The sequence below is a fragment of the Vulpes lagopus genome, chromosome 3 (assembly GCF_018345385.1).
Source record: "Vulpes lagopus strain Blue_001 chromosome 3, ASM1834538v1, whole genome shotgun sequence".
Taxonomy (NCBI): Eukaryota; Metazoa; Chordata; class Mammalia; order Carnivora; family Canidae; genus Vulpes; species Vulpes lagopus.
Window position 1 is genome coordinate 31,242,538 of NC_054826.1, and position 19,385 is coordinate 31,261,922.

At 42.7% G+C, this 19,385-nt stretch overlaps 1 protein-coding gene across 1 annotated transcript in view; it reads right to left on the minus strand.

Moving 5' to 3' along the window:
* Positions 1-4,436: 4,436 nt before the first annotated feature.
* The window catches only part of NMUR2 (neuromedin U receptor 2), a 104,029-nt gene continuing 89,080 nt past the window's right edge, over positions 4,437-19,385 (minus strand). The window contains exon 4 of the mRNA XM_041749288.1: positions 4,437-5,319. Coding sequence (XP_041605222.1) covers positions 5,243-5,319 — 77 coding nt within the window. The 3' untranslated portion in view covers positions 4,437-5,242. The remainder of the gene's footprint in view (positions 5,320-19,385) is intronic.

Sequence of the window (19,385 nt, forward strand, 5' to 3'; positions counted from 1 at the left end):
TTTATTTTTTTAAATTTTATTTATTTATGATAGTCACAGAGAGAGAGAGAGAGAGAGAGAGAGAGAGAGAGAGGCAGAGACACAGGCAGAGGGAGAAGCAGGCTCCATGCACCGGGAGCCTGACGTGGGATTCGATCCTGGTTTTCCAGGATCGTGCCCTGGGCCAAAGGCAGGCACTAAACCACTGCGCCACCCAGGGATCCCAGCATTTATAATGTATTCTGTTCATTTCAATTCTTGTAAACTCTATTTTAAAATTGCTTGACATTTTTAAGTTACCTGTTCCTGCTTGGACTATAAAATCCTTACTTACCTGTTTTCCTCTTCCTCTGCAAACTCTAAATCTCTTACCACAATGTTGGGCACACAGAAATGTTGAATAACTATTTGATGACTTTAATATCACCTCTGTGGGCATCAGTCTTCTCATCAATAGAATATTAAAACATATTTTCCACTTGCCCTAAAAAAGCAGAAGTAGCATATAGCTTTGGCTCTAGGACCCAATGATGTTGAATTCAAATCTTGGTTCTATCACTTTTAGAAATATAACCATGGGAAAGTTTCTCCACTCTTTTAAGCCTTATCTGTAAAGCGGGGATTGTGATAGTATGTATCTTCAGGGGACATTGTGAAGGTTAAATCAAGGGATGAGTGAAATTTTGTGCACGGTGCCTGGCACATTGTTAATCCACAAAGAATGTTAGCAGTTATTGTAAATGCTGTTGTTATTCTTCTTACCACAGGATCTGTCAGATAAAATGACCCAAATTTGTTTAAATGATTTGGTGTTCTGACTCTAGGGATATATACTAGTAAATCAAGAGCCCTATTTTAGGTATGTATATATACATTTGTATGCTTGTACTTATTTATTTATACCTAGCCTTGCCCTAAAAAGGATTTAAGGCAGCTTATTAGGATGCAGAGCATATAGCAAGGTAAAGTAAATTTTAAAATAAGAAAAATGATGCTCAAGGAAAACTAGGAAAGAGAAAATAAAAACTTAGAAATGAGAGTAGCATATAAAATACATGCTGTGAAGTATCTTTCCCCTGATGGAGGTGGGCTACAAATCTGGTTTAAGTTTCTGAAGAGCAAAGAGTAAAACAAAATCAGTTATCCAATTTACAGGGCACAGGAGATAAAAACAATCAAGATGCTTATGAAAAGGGTTAGGATTTTTCCTGGTGGCATTGGAGAAGATGCCCTTATGGCTCAGTTGGTGGCTGTGTGGTGTAATGGACAATATCTTTGTGGTAGTTTTAAAATGTGCTCACAAATTTTTTGAGACTCCTTTCTTCCAGAGGGGGTTGCTAATTCTCTTCCTCTTTTGTGTGAGACTTCTAATATAAGGACACAGAAGGCATCATGGTCTTTTCCTTGCTCTCTCTCTCTCTGGAATGCTCACTCTTGGAGGAACCAGATACCATGTTTGTGAGAATGCTTGAGCAGCTGTGCATGCAGAGAAGCCTTTGTGCTGTGGCATTAAGGCCTCCTGCAAACAGCCATGTGAGTGAGCCACCTTGGAATCAGATCCCTCAGCTTCTGTGAGGCCTTCTTGTATCTGCAGCTCTGCCTGATATCTGGAACTACAGTCCTAGAAACCCTAATGTAGAGGTGCCCAGCTCAGCTGCTCCCAGATTCCAAACCCTCAGACACTGGTGAGATAATATTTGTTTGTTGTTTCAAGATGCTAAATTTGGGGGATATTTTGTTACACAGCAGTAGATAACTAATGCAACTTTCAACATCTCCTGCAGAGATCCCAGTAAGGAATTTTAGGAGGATACTTCTCATAGTGACCCTCAGTTTATGATGAGTGCAAGTTATGTGAGCATGGTTCGGTGAGACATAAAGTAGATGGAGTGCTGGCAATTCCACGGAGGGGAGGTAGACACACAGGCTATCAACTGTAATTTGAGGAGGAATGGATAAGTTACATGAAGGTACAAGTGATAAGATCTGGGAGTTTAGGAAGATATACTTGCTGAAGATTTTATGGAAGAAGGGCATTTGAGTTGGTTGTTGTTGGATTGTATATTAGATAGGACTCCTTGGGTTACAAATGCACAAACCTGCTTAGGATAGACCTGTGAGAGAGTGCGGGAAGTAGGACTAGGCAGAGGGAGGTGTTGAACTGCAATTTGCTTGCAACAGAGACTTAGCCAACATCATGGGGAATTTTGGAGCTGGGATAGCATTTCAGAACTGTCTCGAATTCAGACAGGAGTTTGTACCTGTGTACCTGGCATTGCTCAATCATCAGGTGTGAGCTGCTTCTAGGGAGGGAACATAGCCTTGGGTGAGATAGTTTCAAGCAGCTAAGGGCAACTGCTGGGCCATTGAAAGAACAAATGCCACATTTCTAAAGAGGTCTGAGGGTAGCACACCATGGCATCCTGCTTATGCTGACTTAGACAACCATCATCATCATCATTATCATCGCAATTAACATCATTTATTAGCTCACATATCTGAAGAGCCAGTGGATACGGCTAGTTTCAAGTCTGGCTGGTTCAGAATCTCAGAAAAGACTATCAATAAAATGTCTTCTTCTCTGACTCTACTGTTCCTTTCTGTTGGCCTCATTCACACTTTCAGGTGGTGGTAGAAAAAGATATTGTAGTTCTAGGCTTACATCCTACCACTTGAGCATCTCACTGGAAAATTCTGTTTTTCTCAACATTCCTAGCAAAAGTTCTGGGCTGCCACTGGCCTCCTTGAATCACCTGCATGTCTATTAACCAGTCCCGGTGGCCAGGTGACTATAGTCTCTGAATAGACAAGGCTGGATTATTTCCCTGTCCCAGAGCTGGAGGGTGTGCTCACCCCCACACAAACCACATGAACCCAGTCACATGAAAGAGTGGAGATCTCAAGGGAAAATGGGGGTTTCATTACCAAGGGCTGACAAATAGTAGTCTCACATAGATGGGTGTGATGTCAATGGGAAGTAGAAGAAAAGAAGCTCTTTCTAAGACAAGGGACTAGCTTGAGCAATGATGTGGAAGTGCTAAAGTTGGCTAGTTCAGCGACTGCCAAGTGGCATATATTTATACATAAACATATTCAATATGTAAAAATCTTTGTCTCCCCTAGCTTAGATCTAGACCCATACCCCTTTAGTCAAGGGAGGATAAATTAGGCAGATAATATTTCCGGATGCACACAGAGCCCTACCACAAGGGACACTATGCTCCCCTGGGAAACCTATCTGAAAGCCAGTGGGCCCGGAGAAGGAAGAGGGCAGGAAGAAAGAAGGAGAATGAGTTCTGGCAGATTTTGCTTGCAGCTGGAGCAAGGCTGAATGAACCAATGATTTTCCCTGAGGCTGTTCTGTCAGGACCAAAGTGGCTTGGGCTGGCTGTGGCAGCCTGGGCAGTCAGCTCTGAGACACATGATGACAGAGTGTGGACCTGATAGGAATTTGTGTCGCTCTCTGAAGGGTGGTAGCTTTGGTGATTACCACAGCAGTTAGGAGTGAGGAGTTGGTTGGCACAATCAAAAGGCTGTGGTACCTACGAGAGAGTACTGGGCAAAACACGGGGTGCTGGGTGATTCATATCTCATAGCCATGTGGGCCAGTCATCTTGAAAACTATCATTTGTGAAAAGACAGCAGTGCAACCTCAGAACAACTCCTGACTCTGTGTCTGGATATGAGGAGACATAGAAAGTGTGTTTTGATAGGTATCTGAGTCGCATACCTCTCCGGGGCAGGGCAGAGTCCCAGAGGGAGGGCATGGGCATTCAGTGGGGAAGTTCGAGTGCAGTTAAACCACTGACCTATCAGATAGTTTCTGACCATGCTAGGAGAGATCAAAGAAGCGTTCACCATGACGTTGACTATACACAGATAGAGCTGGAAGGAGAGATAATCTGGTTATGCCACATCATTTGAAAAATGAGAAAAAAAATTAAGCCTCAGTTGGGTTATATTTTTTCATGAATACAGTAAAAGGTATTAACAAAACTGGGGTTTGCATTCAATCTTATAATTCTGCTTTTCTTGATTTGAAAATCACTTTCCCCACTAAGGTATCAGACAGTACAGACCAACTAAGTTAATTCATACTTCCTGAACTATAGGAAGTGATAGAAGAAAAATTAAAGCGAAAAGAGCTAGAAAAAGTCGTGGGCTCTAAGAGGGGTTTCTGAAACAGGCACACATGGGGCATGTCTAGCTCAGAAGAAGATGCAGCTAATTCATTCAAATAATGAGAGGCAGTGTGATCCAGGGAAAGAAGGCTGGACTCCAATTTCCCAGAGTATTTTTTATGAAACACAAATCTTCAAAAATTTCTCTAGTCATTGCAAAATATGTTCATCTCCCCCTGGAAGATTTACAGGGTGAGCCTATTTGACGCTCTGAGAAGTCCTGCAGCAAACAGACCTGCTTAACTATTTAACCAACTGCTTATTAAAACACATTTGAATCTCTTTTCACTTTTTATTTTTATTGCACAATACCTTTTAACATCCCATGGAAAGTACTTTGAAAAATGGTACGACAGTTAAATTGTATGACTTTGGGAATTTCTCTTAGCCTCAGCCTTTCCCTGTAAAATTACATGATTAGGTTAAATGTGTTCTTTCATTCCCTCTGAGCTCCTTTGACTCTAATTATTGCACATTAGTGGTGTGATTAAAACAAGCAGCGAGGAGGCAAGGTGAGCTTCTCTAAGCTACTGTTATCTTTTGCCTGGATCACTACACCAGTCTCTACCCTGGTCTGCCACTTTCAATCTTGTCCTTCTCTAAACCACTCCCTCCACTACAGCCAGAGACACTTTCTAAATAAAATGCAAATAAGATCATGTACATCTCTGCCCCCAAAACTTCAATGTTTCCTTCCAAACTTCAAAGCAGAAAATCCCTAAGAATGCACTATACCAGCAATCCTTTGCTAAATATCTCATTAGCCATCAACACACAGTGAAATCAACCATTTTTTAGGTTAGAAACAATACTTAGTTGTTAAAAAGAAATGGTGGCATCAGAAGGAAAAGTCTTCTTAGGCTAGATACCGAAAGAAAGAGCAGTCTGCAGACCACACCACATGACAGCTTCTTAGAAATGCAGGACTCAGGCCCTAACCCAGACCTTCTGAATCAGAATTTGTATCTTAACAAGATGATTTGTGTGAACAGCACAGCTTGAGAGGCACTTAGAGAAATCCAAGTCACTGTACAAACCTCAACAAGGCCTCAGGGGTAAGGATAAAAGCACAGGCTTTAGAATCAGGATTGGTTTCGAGTCCAAACTGCATTGGAGTTCTGCAGCACCTCCGAGATCTGTAGCACCTCCGTTTCCTCATCTGTAAAATGGGAGATACAAATACTAGTACCTAGCTCACTATTGTGGAGATGAAGTGATACATTAAAGACAGCCTTCATCACTGAGTTGACATACAAACCTTAATAAGAGCCAGATTAGTAGACTGGGAAACTCCTTTTACTCATAGAGAGACTCCAGCATGCAGCATCAGGGGCTCGGGGTGAGGGCATTGTAGGATAGGAAACAGGGGTAAGATTCATGAACTCCTTTTCCAGGGAATTATCTAGCATGCACGGTGGGCTTGGCCCTGGAAGGAGCTGGGCTCACCTAGTGCTAGCCCTCATGGAGCACAGAGACTGTGGTGGTGTCGGAGACATCATTAGCAGGGACCTACATGGATGCCATTGAAAATAGACCTGGCCCTTCTCTGTCCTTGTGTCGCCCCAAAGTTGCTTCAGCAGAGCTCTGGTCTCAGCTGTTCCTTCTCACTGGGGAATTCAAAAAGTCTCCTTTTCCCCTGATCCTCTACATATTATTTTGTTCATTTGGAAGGGGAAAAACACCCATCAACTGTTTTCGATGGAAAATATCTTTTTCTTTTTCCTATATAAGACCATATTTTTCAGGGCTTTCTGGGTCACTGAAACCTCAGCGTGTGTCTATTTATCTCAGACTCTTGGGTGACCCCTTCATTTGCTGAGCAATCTCTCCTGTTTACACAGGGCTTGGCAGCCTCTGGGATGATTTTTCTAATAAAGACATCTCTCTCTCCTAGTCTGGCGGAGCTGGAGGCCCTCCTTGGGAAGGCTTGAGGCTTGAATAGAATTGGAGAGTGAGGTAAATGCAGGGATGATGTAATTGTCAGATCTCCCCCACCCAGCTGGTGCCCTCCACATTACCTGCATATCTGAGAAAGTTCTGTGAGTACTCCAAATGCAACTTTGATACAATTCATGATACTGGTGTGGGGAGGTTTCAAAGAACTTGCTGGCTCATTTTTATAATCACGATGAGCTTTAAGTGGTCATGTTTGTATTGGAAAGTTTTTTTTTTTATATGGTTTTTTTTATATGGTTTTTTTTTAAGATTTTATTTATTTATTCATGAGAGATACACACAGAGAGAGGCAGAGACATGGGCAGAGGGAGAAGCAGACTCCATGCAGGCAGCCTGATGTGGGACTCAATCCCGGTGTATTGGAAAGTTTTGTTGGAATTTTCTGGCAAATAGTTTCAGGAGGATAGGGACTATACCTATCAGTTGAAAATGGTGCTCAGTTGCCATCTGACTCTGGTGGTAGTAAGAAACCAGGAGAACAACAACCATTTGTCTGGGAGAAGGGCCACCCCTGGGCCAGAGAAATAGAATTCTGTCTCAAGTGAAGCCATCTTTCAAATTATTATCTGAGGAAATCATGTGGAAGACTTGTGATCAGTTAACATTAGCTACATGTTCTTGTTCTCATAAAAAGCAAGAGCAGTGAGGATTGGATTCAGAGACTGATCCAAGACATGGTGACCTCTTGGAAATGGAGAATCAGTGATTGCTCACTTTACTGAGACGGAAAACACAAGGTATGTGAGTGTCCTGATAGTGTCTGCCCCAATGTGTTTCTTCTCTTCTTTTCTTCCCTTTTAATTTTTTAAATTTTCTTAAATCTCTGGTTGGTCTTTTGTTTATAAATGCTAGTGATATAAAGTTCTTATCTGTATAATTTTAGCTATGAGATTTGAGAACAAATGCTTAATCCTTTAAGCCTTGGTTTCTCCATCTGTAAAATGATTAATTTGGATCAGATTATTTCTAAAGCTTCTTCCAGCCTAAAAGTCTGATGGCCAAAGACTGCGACATTATTTGATGATGAGTTGCAACAAGTTGGCAATTAACATTAGCTGGCAGCTAAAGCAGAGTGTAAAGTAGAAGATAGGATAGCTGAGATCTTAAAAATGCCTGTTATTTTTTTAAAACAGTGTAAGCCATGTTGCACTTTTGACTAGAGTGTGTGTGTGTGTGTGTGCTCACACACACGCATGCAATGGGAGACATTAGTGAAAAGTCTGCATGGAGTTAGGGATGATTATGCAGCAATATAGGGCAGGAAGGAAGAATGCCTGGCGAGATGCCATTATTCCTGTGGGCACTGCTGATGCCCAAGGGCAGACATTGCTAATCAACCTTATCACTCATTTTAGTGCTTCAGGGAACCATTCACAAAGCTGTGATGGCATCTATTTGTCTCTCCTAGCAGAAGTATAAAACCCATAACACTGACCCTATCAGCAATATTCTCTATCCTCTGAGATCCTGAAGGTTCCTTTCATTTGAATATTCATTCATCACATATTTTTAAAGCTCCTACTATGTGCCAAGCATGTGATCAAGCACAGTTCTTGGTAATGGTTATAAGCAGACAAGAAGTCCCTGACCTCATGGATCTTTTATTCTGGTGGGAGCAGGGAAGGAAAGATAGACAATAAACAAGCAAATAAGTGAAATATACCGAGTGTTAGGCATTGGTCAGTGCTATAAAGAGACTTTCAAAGCAGGAGGTGCCTGAGTGACTCAGTCAGTTAAGCAGCTGCTTTTGGCTTATCATGATCTTGTGGTTCTGGGATCAAGCCCTGGCTGGGTTCCTTGCTTGGTGGGGAGTCTGCTTCTCCCTTTCTGTCTGCCTCTCCTCCCAGTTTGTGTTCTCTGTTTCTCTCTCTCTCTCTCTCTCTCTCTCTCTCTCTCTCTCTCCCTCTCTGTCTCTGTCTCTCTCAAATAAATAAATAAAATCTTAAAAAAAATAAAAAGGAAACCAAAGCAGAAAAAGGGCAAATGGAGTGAATATGTGTAGGTTGGAATTAGACTATAGTATTAATAAGGCTCTCACCAAAGTCTTCATGAGGAGACATTTGAGGGAAGACCTAAAGGGGATGAGAAAAGTTGGTAAGCAGGAGAGGTTATCCCAGGCCATGTGTTGTTGAGGTTGTACAGAGAAGCAAAAATGGTCTTAATGTGAGAATATTCAGTGATGGATACTTGTAAAATTAGCCCCACTCAAGCATTCTTCTCTGCTTAGCAATTGTTTCCTGACACATTATGTCAATATTTTCGTTGGCAAGTTGCTGATAATAGATATAAACATCAAATAATACAAGCAAGAGTAATTCAAAGTAGTTGTAAAGTAAAATTACTAATTATAGTAAAGATGATGATTTTATGAAGCTGTAGAAAGTTATGTTGGAAAAATGCTTTATTATAAGCAAATAGGATCTGAGTTTTTACAGTTTACAACTGAAGATGATAGAATCATTGAGGATTAAATGTGATTAAGTTTTTCAAAGAATATGTTTAATCAAGACTCCGAAAGGACTTTGGGATAATTTTTATTTTTCTTAAACATTTTTGCAAACATGACCCTGTTAATGATCACTTGTGAACATCAAACAAAGAAAAGGAGATTGCACCTTGCTTTGTAATGTGTTTGAAAAAGTATGCCCCAATCCCACCATACTTGATTTAGTTTTTGTTGCTTTTTAGAATTATCATGGAGTTACAACAATATCCTAAATATAAGCTAGAAATAAGTTGCTTTAAATATTCTGGCCTTATTTTTAAGTTGAAGTCCCAATAGTACCTCTTCTGTTTAGGATGACATTTGAGGATTTGTTTTAAGTGGATTCACTTTAAACTGGCTGATTTCCATCATTACCAGTAGAATTCCCCTGGTGAGGCAAGTTAAGTTTGGAAGGATGAAAGAACTCACTCAAGGTCACATGGCTAGAAGGTGGCAGAGACTAGGCAATGCTTTTTCTGTGCTTGCCAAAGAGGATCAAAGTCATATTCAAGTAATCCTCTAGCTGATTTATGGTTTTGAACCCACATGGGAAATTAGGGCTTCCAGACAATTCATTGGAAAACCAGCATAGTGATTCTTTTTTTTTTTTTTTAAGAGAATTTTTTTCCTTTTAATATAAATTTATTGGCACTTAGAAAAAAGTAAGTGTGGACATGATTCTGATTTAGAAGACATTCCTCATAGCCTATGGCAGTCCTGAAGAAGGAATGGTTGGCTTACAAGGCCTGAGGAGTAGGGAGAAATGTACATCTGCAGAGTTATAGAGATCCTCTGAGTGCTTTCTTCCCTTATTGCCTAAGCACAAGACCTCTAATTTTGAGTAGGAAACAGAGTAAATACTGCACTAAATAATGGGCAAGCAATTTTAGGAGTCATATTTTTCCTTTTACTCCTGGGGGCTCTTAGAGAAGAAATAGATGCTTTCTTGAGTTTCCAGGCTGTTTACTTTGGGAACACCCTGCATTTCCTCATTTGACCACATAGTTCGAGATCCCTGGTGTTTTGAGGAGTGCTAGAGGATTTTTGAATTTGCATTTTGCTTATATCCACATAAGGAGATACTTTAATTGCTATTAACTTCCAAATATAGATTTATAGATGGATAAGATTGAATTGCCATGAATATGTAAACATTTATGGGACGGGCATTAGGGATCATCTCATTTCCTTTTTTCATTGTACACTGAGGTTGTACATAAATGGAAAGCATCATACCTGGGTCACACAGCAGGGCAGTGACAGATCTCACACCAAAATAAATATGTTCTGAATTATGGTCGGGTGCTCTAGTTCACCCCAGTATGAAAGCCGTTCCTATAAGCATTTATGCATGACTAGTCAGCATATCTGTATTTAAGATGTCTGCAAGAACTATTTTTTTTCTCTGTTAACCCCAGTAAGCTAAGAACACTCCATGTTCTGCTGTTGCACCCAGAAAATTGGTCACATGGGGTTATAGTTCAGAGTATGTCATATAAAGCAGTATTGAAATACCTGACTAGCTGTGTGATTTGGGTGAGCCTTTAAAATCCTCTCTACCTTGATTGCTATATAAAGGTAAGAATACTGCCTTCACAGTCTCGTTTTTTTTTTTTTAAGATTTTATTTATTTATGAGAGAGAGAGAGAGAGAAAGAGGCAGAGACATAGGCAGAGGGAGAAGCAGGCTCCATGCTGGGAGCCTGACATGGGACCAATCCTGGGTCTCCAGGATCATGCCCTGGGCTGAAGATGGCGCTAAACCGCTGAGCACCCCCCCCCCCCCCCCCCCGGCTGCCCTACAGGCTCGTTTTGACAGTTAACCAGGGTATTGATATAAAGTAATGAAGTATTTGAGAGTGCTTACAATCAGGTGGGATACAGCTCAAGAAATGCTAGCCATCCTTGTGGTCATCCTCATGAGCTCTGGTGGCAGCAGCATCTTCATCATTAGTTTTGCTATTGTTACTGGCAAGTTGAAATCAAACCAGTGAATTGTCTGTTGAGCATATCCAGCCCAACCTTGTTCTGATGACTTAATCTTCTTTCCAACATCCCTACCATAGGACCAACCAGTCTTAACTTGAATACCTCCAGCACCAGCAGACTACTTTCTCCCTTGAGTAGGAAGTCCTAGTTCCAGAAAGGATTTTAAAAACAACTAAACTGGGCCCTAAAAGTCTCTAATTTTGAAAATAAATGGCCTGTCCTGGTATCATTATTCACATCTGTAATGATTTATATACCACTTATATAAGGGATTTGTTTCTACTGTTTCTCATAAAGATTATGAATCAATTAGGTCCTTGTTTTTCCCTTGTAAAAACATGAAGGTCCCAGGCCAAAACTTGGAAATTGGCTGACCAGAGAAGGAGGGAACACACCCCAGCAGTCTTCATTTCCAACCTGACCTTTGTTACCAATCATCATCTGGGCTGAGGAGCCTCTGCTCTTCTGACAGGCCACCCTTCTCTGAGCTGTTACTCTTCTCACTTCATCTGGCTGGCTGACTGTGGGTGTTTGTGGATACCTAATATGTGCCTGATACTGTTTTTGACCCTAAGCATACAAAGGTGATCGGGATAGACTACATGGTCTCATAAAATGGATAACCTTATATGGAAGACCCAGCAAACAAGGAAATAGGAAGATGATAATTTCAGTGAGTGGTATGTGCCATACAAAATTAAAATTGAGCAATAAGGCAGATGCTATGTGGGGGTCAGGGAGACATTTAGATTAAGCAGTCAGTGAATGGGTGGCATTTAAGTGGGAGTCTTCGTAATAGATAGGAGAGAGCCACATGAAGACCTAGGAGTGTTCCAGGCAGAGGAAACATCACGAAGGAATAAGTTTGTTGAATCAATGAGCAGAGTGGCTGGAGGCAGCTTTCTAGGCATGAGGTTGGGCATGTAAGCAGACCTGAAGGCCATAGAGAGAAGTTTAGATTCTCTTCTAATTGCATTGAGTCACATCAGAGGGCTTTAAAAAGTGGAGTAATCCTATATGATTTACACTTTTCAAGGATTATTGTGGCTAGTAGATGGATAAGAAAGGGTCAAGAAAAAAACAAAAACAAAAACAAAGAAAAGGTCAAGAGGGGAAACAGGAGGTCAGTTAGGTTATTAGAATCATCCAGATTAGAGACAATGGCAACTTGGCCTGGGAACCTAACAATGGTGATGGAAAGAAGAGGACAGGGTCGGGGAAAACTGGAGATAGAACTGGCAGCAATTGCAGGGGGTGAGGCCAAGTAAGAAATCAAGGGAGTCCTTAGGTGTTGGGCTTCAGAAGCTGGAGGCCTGGTGGTACCATTTACTCAGCTGGGGACATTTGGGGATAAACACATTGGGAGATGAAAATCAACATTCTGTTATGAACGTATTCCATTTCAAATGGGTCTTAGACCTATAAGAGGCTAGAGGATGCTATAGCTCAGCATACAAGCCAAGGGCAAAAACACAAACTGAGAGTTATCAGCCTAGGATGGTATTGAAGATCATAGGACTGGAGATAGCAGTGACAGTGGGTTGTAGCAAAAAATCCACTCACAAATGTTAGCTGACAGCAGCCATTGGATTAGCAAGTGTGCCATTCAGATTTTCTTACTTTGTCTTCCTTCAACTGAGAAAACATACCCAGAGGGCCATGAGGGTACAAGACGTTGGCTGGGATCAATTACAGAGATGCTATCTTCTTTCAGTTCACTGAACTTGCAATCATCAGATGAAAGAGAGATGCACAAGTCACTAATTACAAAACAGAGCAGGTTGAAAGGAGTTTGAAGTGCAGGGATCAACAAGCATTGGGCCAGGGGACAGGGAGGAGCAGTTAGTTTGGTGGAGGCATATCAGGAAACACTCCACAGGGAATATGCAATTTGTAGGGGAACCTGAAAGATAAAAGACATTTTAGAAATTAAAAAAAAAAAGTAACAGCACACTACTGGCAGAGGGAGACTAGTGGAGAATGGTTGGAGTGGGGGTGGGAGGTACAGAAAGGGGCACATAGAAGGATCACATAGTAGGATCTCAAGACAGTTTGTGGTGTGAATGCACAATGAATTGGTACCATGTCTGAGGCTGGCCATTTCTCCTCTGCCTGGAGTCAGCCCTTGAAATGAATTTGTTCCTGTGTTCTGAGATGTAGATCTTGCATGGCCCAGACAAAATAGAAGGAGCCTTTCACCTTGCACTGAAAATCGAAGGGCAGGGAAGAAACAAACTTCTCCCAGAAGGCCAATAACAATGACACTCAAGATTGTAGACGGCAAGCTTGTTCCAAAGGTACTACTGGGTATCCAGGCCACCTCGCAGTAAATCACACTGCACCAGGCCTCACAGCACATTATGGGCTGGCTTGGCGAGTTCTCTCTGGGGGAACAAGGACAACGGATTCAGGAAGTGAAATGCACAGGGCCTCAGAGAAAGCCAGAGCCAGACAGGCACCTAGTGGTGCCCATGGCCTCACTCATGAGAGAGGGGAACTGAGGCTCTAAGATAACCATCTCCCACTGAACTCACATAACAAATTAGTGACAGGGCAAGCACCAGAATGAGGTTCTCCTGATTCATGGCCTTCAATGAATTTTCTACTGCTTCCCACTTGCTCCCTGTCTTTGAGGTTGGAAGTGTTTTGCAGCCTCAACTTTGCTAGTCTCTGGCTTCAAGAGAGCAGCTATCATCTGCTTACTATGAGGCCCTCTTCCCCAGCACGCCCTCCTCTTGCCTAACTCTCAGGAGGAGTCAGGTTGAATGTTGGAGAGAGGCTTAATTGTCTTCACTCTGCGAGGAATCATGACATTTTGCAGTAATGAAGATTGTTGGTACAGGGAATGGTGTGGTCATTGTTGAGCTGTCTTTAAAGTCCTCATCTCTGGACAAATCTTCTTCAAGCTGAGTTTGACTGGAAGAGACTGTAGCTATCCTTGGAACTTGATAGATTTATTTTATGCCTCCCCAGAAGCCAAAGCATCCTTTCTCCCCCCTCCAAGCTTCTGTCTGAATTGCTTCCCAACTGACCCGAGGACAGGCTTTGGCTCCTGATCTCTCCCTGGGTCTCTCTTGGAACCTTCCTGCCTCAGTGCTGGGGGGATTCTTTGTCTTGGAAATGGAAAACTAAGATGCTGTGGACCACTGGAAGGCTGGGAGTGGGGGCCTGTGTGGGAGAAATTAAAGAGGTGTGGGTGAGGACATGTGGCTAGGACCATAGGGAGGAGTGTGGTGGGAAGCTGGCAGAGAGTTAAATTTAAATGCAAGACACTTAGGCTGATGTATGACCATTGTAAATCCACAAGCAGCTTCTACATGCTTGGCAGACTAGTTTCTTCAGTATAAATGCTTTTTTTTTTTTTCAATGAGTCTAGAATAGTGATCCTGCAGTATATGACAGCAGGCCCTTTGTTTGCAAGGCAAGTAAGGTACTGAGGATGAGAAAGAAAGAAGAGAGTTGGTATTTCTGGGAGGTTGCAGCTCCATGACACCTGGGATCCAACCCATCCTGCTTACTGCTCTCTCTTCACTAACACACTACGTGGCACATTACGTGCTCAGTAAGAATTTGTTGATGAACAAATCATCTTTTAGAAGAGAATTTGTCCCCAAAATACCTCACTTCTAGGTTTATCAACCCTGAAATTTCTAGCCAGCAGAAGCTTCAGCATATGTAGAGAAGAAGGAACTCAATAATCATTTATAACCACACAGCATTTACCCAGGTGTCTCACATTCATTATCCTTGTACTTCTTATTGGATCAATAGGTTTTTAAAGATCAGCTGCCTTGTCCATTTCCTCCTGGAGCCCTGGAGCCCTCCTAGCACTGGAGACATTCACTGAGAAGCTGCCAGGTGCTGAGGGTATATTGGAGCAAGTGTGGACAACAGATGCACATAAAATAACCTACCAAATAGACTGTGAACAATGCTAGAAGGGACAAGAGCAGCCCTGAGACAGAATGGGAATATACGTTGTAATTTAAATTGAGGTGGGGTTGGAGAAGGTCTCTTTGGTCAATTTCATTTATTTGAAATATATATCCACCTTCTCCTTTGCTCCTGCCCATGGCACCAGGAACTGAGAAGGTACACCTGCATGGTGTTAGGATGTTGAATGAACCCCCCTGACTGCCTACCTGGATTATTGCCCTCTTCCCTTCCCACTACCTCTTCCATTTTTCATTCCTTGAATTCATTTGTTTACTCATTCAATCAACCAATATCTATTTGGTATCTACAACTTCCGATGTACTGCACTGGTACTAGGAATATACCAATGAGCAAAACTAACATTGTTCCCACCTTTTTGAAGCTTCTGGTCTTTAAGGGAGAAGCACATAACTCCATCCCCAAATGTCCTATTATGGACAGTGAAATTTCCTAGGAAGGCTGATTTCATGGTTCAATGAGTGCGTTAATGCGTTAAGTGGACACTTGATCCAGTGTAGGGGTTCCAGAAGGGCCTCCCCAAGGAGGTGACATAGTCTAAAGTCTAAAGGGGGAATTGGATATACACTATACCACTATTGGGGGAGAATGGGGAGCACTGTAATCACATGTAGGTAGTCCCTAAAATCATGGTGGGGACATCAGTGACCTTCATGTCAGCCCTGTGAAGTGGGCAGGGCTAACTCTATTATAGGAATATATTTTTATAGATGAGAAAGAACTGTGACTTGAGAAAGGTTAGTAAGTTGCTCAGCTTCCTGGAGGCAGAACAAAATTGGGACTTGGGCCCAGGGGTGCAGACTCAAAGCTCTCTAGCATTTTCCACACCCTCCTGGGCCATAGTCATCCAGCTATAAAATATCTGATGCCCAGCTGGTTAATCACTGTGCAGGCTCCAGGCATATGGAACGCATACTAAATCATGGTTAGAAATGTCACCTTCAGGCTCCATTATCTTCTATCCAAATGAAGAAAGATAAATAGTAGTAGTCTCATAAGCCCCAGAGCTGGGGGTCTAGCCCCTGCCTGTTTGGCTTTTAAGTCTCTGTATCTTATCACTATATTAAGTATTATGTCCAAGGTCAAACTGACAGTGACACATTTGAGAGTTGAGGCTCCTTAAAATAACACTTCTTTCACCTGTTCTTGGACCTAGCAAATATTTGGGAAAAAAAAAAATCAAGGCCTATTTAGTATCTCTGGCTCTATTTCTATAGAATAGGATAAGTATCTTGGGCAAGAGAGAGCTCAAATTGAACAAAAGTATTGTATTCAGTTCTTCTCTTCTCTCTTTTTTTTTTTTTAGATTTATTTATTTATTCATTCATGAGAGACATACACAGAGAGGCAGAGACATAGGCAGAGGGAGAAGCAGGCTCCCTGCAGGGAGCCCAGTGTGGGACTTGATCCCAGGACCCCAGGATCAAGACCTGAGCCAAAGGCAGAGGCTCAACCACTGAGCCACCCAGGGGTCCCCAGTTGTTCTCTTTCTTACTCTTCCTTTCAGCTTTCTAAAAAACATCACCTTCTTCAGGCTATTATGTCATCGAGGCTAAACAACATTTTCACAACTATACCTCCTGAACATGTAGAATTTTAGTCCCCATTCAGCAGATTCATTCTATGGGTTTCCACAGGGACACAGTTTCAGACTGGGAAATGCAGCAGGAGTGAGGGCTTCGTGGGCAGGCACAACACTGGCCTGCTCTGTGACTGCAGGCCTGTCACTGAGCCATTCAGAGCATCAGTCCTGTCCTCCATGCGGGTGAATTGGTGGTGAGGAGTGGGGTGAGATGAAGGGAGGAAACCCCTGCGAAGCACCTCACTGAGTCCAGCCTGGGACACGGTTCTCACTAAACTTTGGTTATTAGATCATAATTATCAGCTTTCACAAATGAACAAGTGTGAGGTCCAGAAAGAAAAGGGGACTTGCCTGGGGTCTCACAACCAGTTAGATCCTGAGTTTGGGACAGAGCCCACGTACCAGGTGCCCTATACTCTGTATCTCCATTCAACCACATATTCTTCACCCAGAACACAAATCTAAAGTGTCATTGGGAAAATAGTGTTCATCCCATTGCCTGCTTGTGACCTGAATTCCTGGGATCTGAAATAATTCTCCCTGCCCCCCATCCCAGCCCCTCTCTGCTGCACCCGGGCTCTGTGGCCTGCGGCAGCACGCAAACATATTACAGCACGCAAACATATTACCAGGGAGAACATGCTCGTCACGCTTCTGCTCTTCCTCCTCTCCTCTGGGGCAGCCCGTTTTCATGAAAATAGGACAGGGAGGAGGAGGAGGAGGAGTATCAGTATGATCTTTATCATCATTTATCTGGAGCAAACTTGAATTGGTTTCTTTGAGAGGAAACTTCCTCTGAAGACCAACAAGGAAGCAGTACAGCCACTCAGGCAGCCCAAGGGAGGCCTGAGATAATAAGAATCCCTTACATTCCTGCCGGCTATAGAGCTCTCACAACTTTTCATTTATTTCACCTAATTTGATCCTCTCAGCAATCCTGTGAAGCAGGTAGGATAGGGAGTCTTTTTCTTTTTCTTTTTTAGCTAGGTAAACTGAGTCACAGGGAAATCATGTAGGTCATACCGCTACAAACCCATTTGTGCATGCTTTCATTCAGCAGATATTTCTTGAGTAGCTATTGTGTGCTGAGCCAATCTTAGGCATGGAAAGAGATACCAGACATCAACTCCTGGCTTCAAGAGATATACATTAGTGGAGAAGACCAGAATAGGCACATAAATAGGAAATTGAATTATAGTAGAGTTAGCACAATAATATAAACATGTTAGGAAATTAAATGGGGAAGAGGTACCCGGTGTATTCTGAGGGGGAGTGGTATCAGGGAAAGCTTCCTGGAGGAGGTGATGCCTGAGATTTGAAGGCTGAGGAGGTACAATCCAAATGAAGTGGTTGGGGAGATGGCACAAGCAAAGGCATGGGCTAGAGAAATGGTTTGAAAATAGAAAACCAGGAATGGGAAGTCAAGGAGATCATACAACTTAGATTTGAAAGCACACTGTATGCCTTGCTAATGACCTTGGTTTTATAGTCTGGTCAAAGGGGCAGGGAGTGTGGGGCAGGGCCATAGAAGGTTTTTAGGTAAGGGGATAACAGGCCTAGTTCCACCTGGGCTAAAATTGTGATGTTTGATTTTCTGGTACAACACTCTGGTGCTCCAACTTCATCTCTTTATGATGAGGGCCACTAGGCTAAGCCTCCCTCAGGCTCCTGAAATCCACCAGCCTCTAGTCAGAGAACCAGGGTAGGCCCAGGCAGATGACAAAGTCTCTAAGACTATGCATCCTACCTCTGATCTTATGCCTTGGTTCTACTTTTTGGACCATTGTCTTCTTGAAACACTAAGCTCACCCCACTGTCAGCCCTTAGCAGAGCCCTCCTGTGCATCAATCCTTTTCATGCATCTGGATTTAAGTGCCTGTTCCCATCACCTGCCATGTGAGTAGCCCTGAGGCCGTGAGGCTCTGCTTTGACACCTTTCCTTTAGCCCCAGGGGTGCAAGGCCTGGAGCAAGGATGCCTTGCAGCTTACCACCCTGGACTCTACTTTTTGCAGATTCCTACTTCTCTAACTTTCTGGTTTATGCACAAATCCAGCTCCTCTAAAATCCCTGTGCTCGAAATATGCTGTCTGTTATGAAGAATGTGAGCTGCTGTTGGGTCTTAATGATTCCTAACTGTACAGCCTTATGAAACCTCTACAAGCCTCATTTCCTCATCTATAAATTAGAATGTTATTAATACCTACATCAGATGATTGCTGAGGTTTAAATGAGATAATGCATGTGAAGTGCTCACTAAGTACTTAGCACAATAAATATTTAATAAATCATCATGGGTTTTTATTATTATTATGGTACTGACTTTATAGGGTGTCTGACTCAGGCAGTAAGGAAAATGGAGTAGTAATCAGTCTCTCTTTTTGCAGCAAGTGCAAATAGCATTTCATTCATCTAAAGGGGCTTTTAGGTAGGTAGAAGGGTAGGTGTGACAGTATCAGTAAGAGGAGTGTGGATGTAGATTGTCGGATAACCTGGGTTCTGATCCACCTCGGCCACTGACTTTTCTGTGACCTGGGGTACACAAAGCTCTTTCTCCCCACCTCATTTCTTTCTCCCATAAATGGAGTCTCCCAGCTCTCCTAGTCAATGACTCCACTACTGGAGTCTACACTGTCTACTTCACATTCTGCAAGGTCTTGAGACATCCAGGGCTGAGATATCTGGGGCCTGCAGTGTCCACCTGCCACTGTCTGGGGAAAGGGGCTGATGGGTCCATTGCCTGTCAAATACCAGCTCTTTGTCCCCCAAGCTGGCAACCCCTAAGCTGCCACTGGAGGCTGGCTCTGTGGTCCTTTTTTTGCAGTCCCTAATACTTTCTTGAGCTCCAGACCGATCTGGGACATTTGCCATAAGTTTTACTGAACTCAACAGTCTTGTTCCTACTTTAGAGGGATTTTATGCCTGGTCATCCAGCAGTTGGCAGGGGCAGAAGATGGGTCAAGGAGGAAGACAAGAGAAGAGGGGGATGGAAAAGAAGTAGGTACTGAGTAAGCGTGGGATGGATGAATGAAGGAGGGGAAAGAGGTTAAGGGAGAGGTCTTGAGGAAGACCAGTACCAAAGCTTTTAAATACAAAGGCAATGAATAAATATTTGCCAAGTCAATGTTGAAGAAAGTCCTTCACCTACCAATGAAGGAGGTAGGGGAGGGAGGGAGAAGAACAACAAGAATAAAAGACAATTTGGTAGGCAATAGAATGAGAGACGTAGATAAACTCTGGGAAGTGCCTGCCCATGATTTTC